The sequence below is a fragment of the Sander vitreus genome, chromosome 2 (assembly GCF_031162955.1).
Source record: "Sander vitreus isolate 19-12246 chromosome 2, sanVit1, whole genome shotgun sequence".
NCBI lineage: Eukaryota > Metazoa > Chordata > Actinopteri > Perciformes > Percidae > Sander > Sander vitreus.
The window spans coordinates 22,298,433-22,301,895 of NC_135856.1; the positions used below are offsets into that span (position 1 = coordinate 22,298,433).

At 42.5% G+C, this 3,463-nt stretch overlaps 1 protein-coding gene across 1 annotated transcript; it reads right to left on the reverse strand.

The window, feature by feature from the left end:
• Positions 1–725: 725 nt before the first annotated feature.
• helt (helt bHLH transcription factor) lies at positions 726–2,468 on the reverse strand. The gene is made up of 4 exons (XM_078269681.1): positions 2,442–2,468; positions 1,744–1,848; positions 1,479–1,575; positions 726–1,236 (listed from the first exon to the last, which is right to left on the reverse strand). The coding sequence occupies exons 1-4, from the start codon at positions 2,466–2,468 to the stop codon at positions 761–763; spliced, it is 705 nt and encodes a 234-aa protein (XP_078125807.1). The 3' UTR covers positions 726–760.
• Positions 2,469–3,463: the final 995 nt, after the last annotated feature.

Genomic DNA, 3,463 nt, shown 5'->3' on the forward strand with positions numbered 1-3,463 from the left:
TTTGCCTTATTGGGTTCAATTTTGTTTTTTGCATTCAATCACAGATTTGAATGTTAAGGAAGGGGGAGTATTGAGTGAGTCAATAGTTTTGTTAACTGCTGTTTGTTTAAGTCAGGAGCGGGTGGCCCAGTGGGAATCTGGCTCATGTCTGCACCCTGAATACCTGCTGTGAAACCCATTAAACCCACAGATCAGCCCATCAACAGGTCTGTGGACCAGACTGAAGAAAACTACTACAAATAGTGAGCCTTTTGTTAAAGGTTGAGCCCAGTCTGCCTTGTCCTAATGATTTATTTTACTATGAAAAATATATCTAATTTACTTTAGAATTGCCTTCATAAAAAGACATGTAAGCCCTTGCTCAGATGTTAGTTCGTTTTCTGTAGCCTATATTTTTACTCATCAATAATGTGTCAGGAAAAATCACAAAATCTCTACTAATTCACTGAAGATTGAAAATATTTTTGAAAAAAACACTTTGAAATAACATTTCACAAAGTTGCACTTGGACATATTTTTACTTCTCTCTTCAAGTCGTTTGTTTTGCTTTTCTTTGCACTTTATTCCAACAGGAAGGTAAGGATTGTAATTTTGGAGCTCAATGGATTTACGCACAGAGCGTCACCTATACGCACCTAAAACTGAGTGTAAATGATTCCAAAACAAGAGTTTTAGTCAGAGATATTTATTCACAACATGTACAAGATCTATTTCCATCATTCACAAATATATAAATTAAAACAAAACATAGCAAAACTATTTACATGGCATGTTGCGCACTGTGCAAACTAAACGTGTTTGGGTGCGTGTGACCGATAAAGTTGAAATAGTGATGATCGAGTCCCTGCACCGGTGACAAGTATCCACCGTGCTGCTGTGTGTGCGCAGAGAGCGGCACTGTTGGGTATGAGATGCCCGGGCTGCGGGTCGAGCTGTGCCAGGAGAAGTGTCCCGATGGACTCTGCTGGTACACGGAGTCAGACGGACTGTGGCTTTGGTGCTCCGGAGAGGAGTGCAGCTGGCTGAGGTAGTCAGACGGTTCTGGCATCGAGGCGACGGAGCCGAACACAGGCTCGGTGACCACACGGGATTTAGACTGTAAGAAGGCGAGGATCCGTGCGTACTTGATATCTTTGGTTTCAGCCCTGTCCTCTGTGGTCAGGTAATGAACCAGGTTCTTCATACACTCGTGGTATCCGTAGTGGAAGTAGTTTGCAAACTCTGCCAGCAGCTCACCTGGAATGAATCATAGTAAGCAGCGATTACAACCCTGCAGATACGAAATGATTAACAAGTCTGACTGACGCAACGTAGTTTTTTTGCGTACAGCTGGACTCGCAACAAAATGTATACATATAAGTCCGGTTAAACTAAAAATGACACGACTACACGAAGAACTCAGAGTTCTCACACTGTCTATTAACAGACATGTGGGGTTGAGATGCGTAAAGTCGGAGCTCTGTAAAAAGTTGACTCACCTTTTTCTCTCCCACGGGGGAAATCCGCTGAGTGGAGCGCTCGCAGGTACTGAACTGTCATTTCCAAGATTTCAGCTTTCTCGAGTTTCCCAGAGTTCTATCAAAATATCCAAAAAAATCCAATATTAGAAATTGTTTGACTCCAAATGGCATGGCCAGATTATTTGATAAACATTGTCTGATAAACATGCTCATGCTAAATTATCAATACTGTAGAATAAATAAGATATATCCAACACAAATTGTACATTACACTTTACAATACCTGTTTTGCCAGGGCCATTGGTACAGTTTTTCCTAATTCGTTAAGGCAGCGATTAATGCGGTCCCGTCTTCGCTTCTCAATGACTTTGTGGGAGATGGGAGTTCTCTGTGAAAACAGGAAGAGAGACAACATGAACACATGAATATAATATAAAACACCTCATTCGCAGCTATTGTGTTAATCAGAAATATGAACATAAAACAGCCAGAAAGGTATATATAAAAACAAATGCAGCCTCGAAATATTTTGGAAACTTGATGACGAGATCTATAAATCCCGGAGTTTTGCGCGCAGCGCGCTGCTGCTGCTCCAAAACGCGCGGGGGACAGCTGCGCTCCGAGCATTGTATAACTCTGACGCCTTATTGGAAATGTTTGAAATCTCTTTTAGTAAATTTAGAAAACTGTAAGTGTTTGTAACCCAATTAATTACATTATAACTGCCAAATATTCCGTAAGTGTAAGATAGGCTATTTACACCTGTAGCGCGCCATGGTTATCCTGTAATGCGTGCCATAGAGGTGGTGGACATTAGATTTCCCCTCCACTAGCATGAAAATTACTCCAAGTTGTAGTCGAACGATATTCGATGTAAATACTTAAATACAAAATCCCATAAAGTGACTAAAAAGTGTTAAAAGTGCAGCGTTGACAAAATAGTTCAGTCCTCAGAATGCAGAACGCACATGGAGCGCGTACCTTCCTGTCTTTCATTTTAGATGCCATCGACGAGTGTCTGACAAACTTCTTAAAAAATCAGTTCAGCTGGAAGTAGGAGAGATGTGTTGTTGTGGCAGGAGATGAAGCAGACTGAGGTTTGGGAGAAGAGCTTGTCCTTATAAAGGGATCATCCAAGGGACTCTGGCATTCATGGTGTAAATTATTCCATGGGATTAGAGCCATGCATTGGGTAAATGTGTGCATTTAGGATCAGTTAAAGAAATAGTAAAAATCTAAAGCCATGGGCTAGCAGGGGGGCAAACTTGCTTTGTTAATCCACGTGGCTGTTCAAAAGACACGTGATTACTTTTGGAATATTATTTGCATAGTAACAACCCAGGCGGGAAATAAGAAGTGAGCGTTGGGATCGCTTGATCCGACGGGGCGCACTGTGCGCACTGAAAACAAAGCCGGCGAGAAAAGAAACCCTCTTTCTTCCAACTCGCGTTTCTCACACGATTGCCTGTTTACAAATCCCAGCAAGCGATCTTAACTCTCATCCAAGCCCGGTCCGAGTTTTAAGGCCTGTCCAGTGTCATTAGAGTAATTAAGTAAGCCTTTAATAGGCTGTTCCGCCAAGTTCAGGGGAGATCTTTTGGAGACGGAGTCCCCCCGTTTGTTCTCGGCGTTTCTCACACGACTTGGTGACACGTCCATCTTTTATGAGAGATGGCAAGCTTTTTGTTTACATTCTTTATTTTGTTGGACTCCTCGGCAGGTGTGTGATTAGCCCTGGCACACGAGCGTCGTCTGCGTCAGGGCCAGCGTCTCCAGCAGCCTCTGGCACACGAGGGTTACCCACCACTGGAGACTCTTTGGAGAGGCTCAATTTGTATCCTATTATCCTATAAGAAAATGTCTATTCAGTCGAATGAATAGTTTCATTGGCCTAAATTTTAATAATGCTGTGAAAGAAAGGGAGAAATAAAGAAGAATGCAGCTGGTGTGAACGCGCATTATTCCCCGTCACCTGCAAGATGGGTAGCCTGGAGACCCCTATT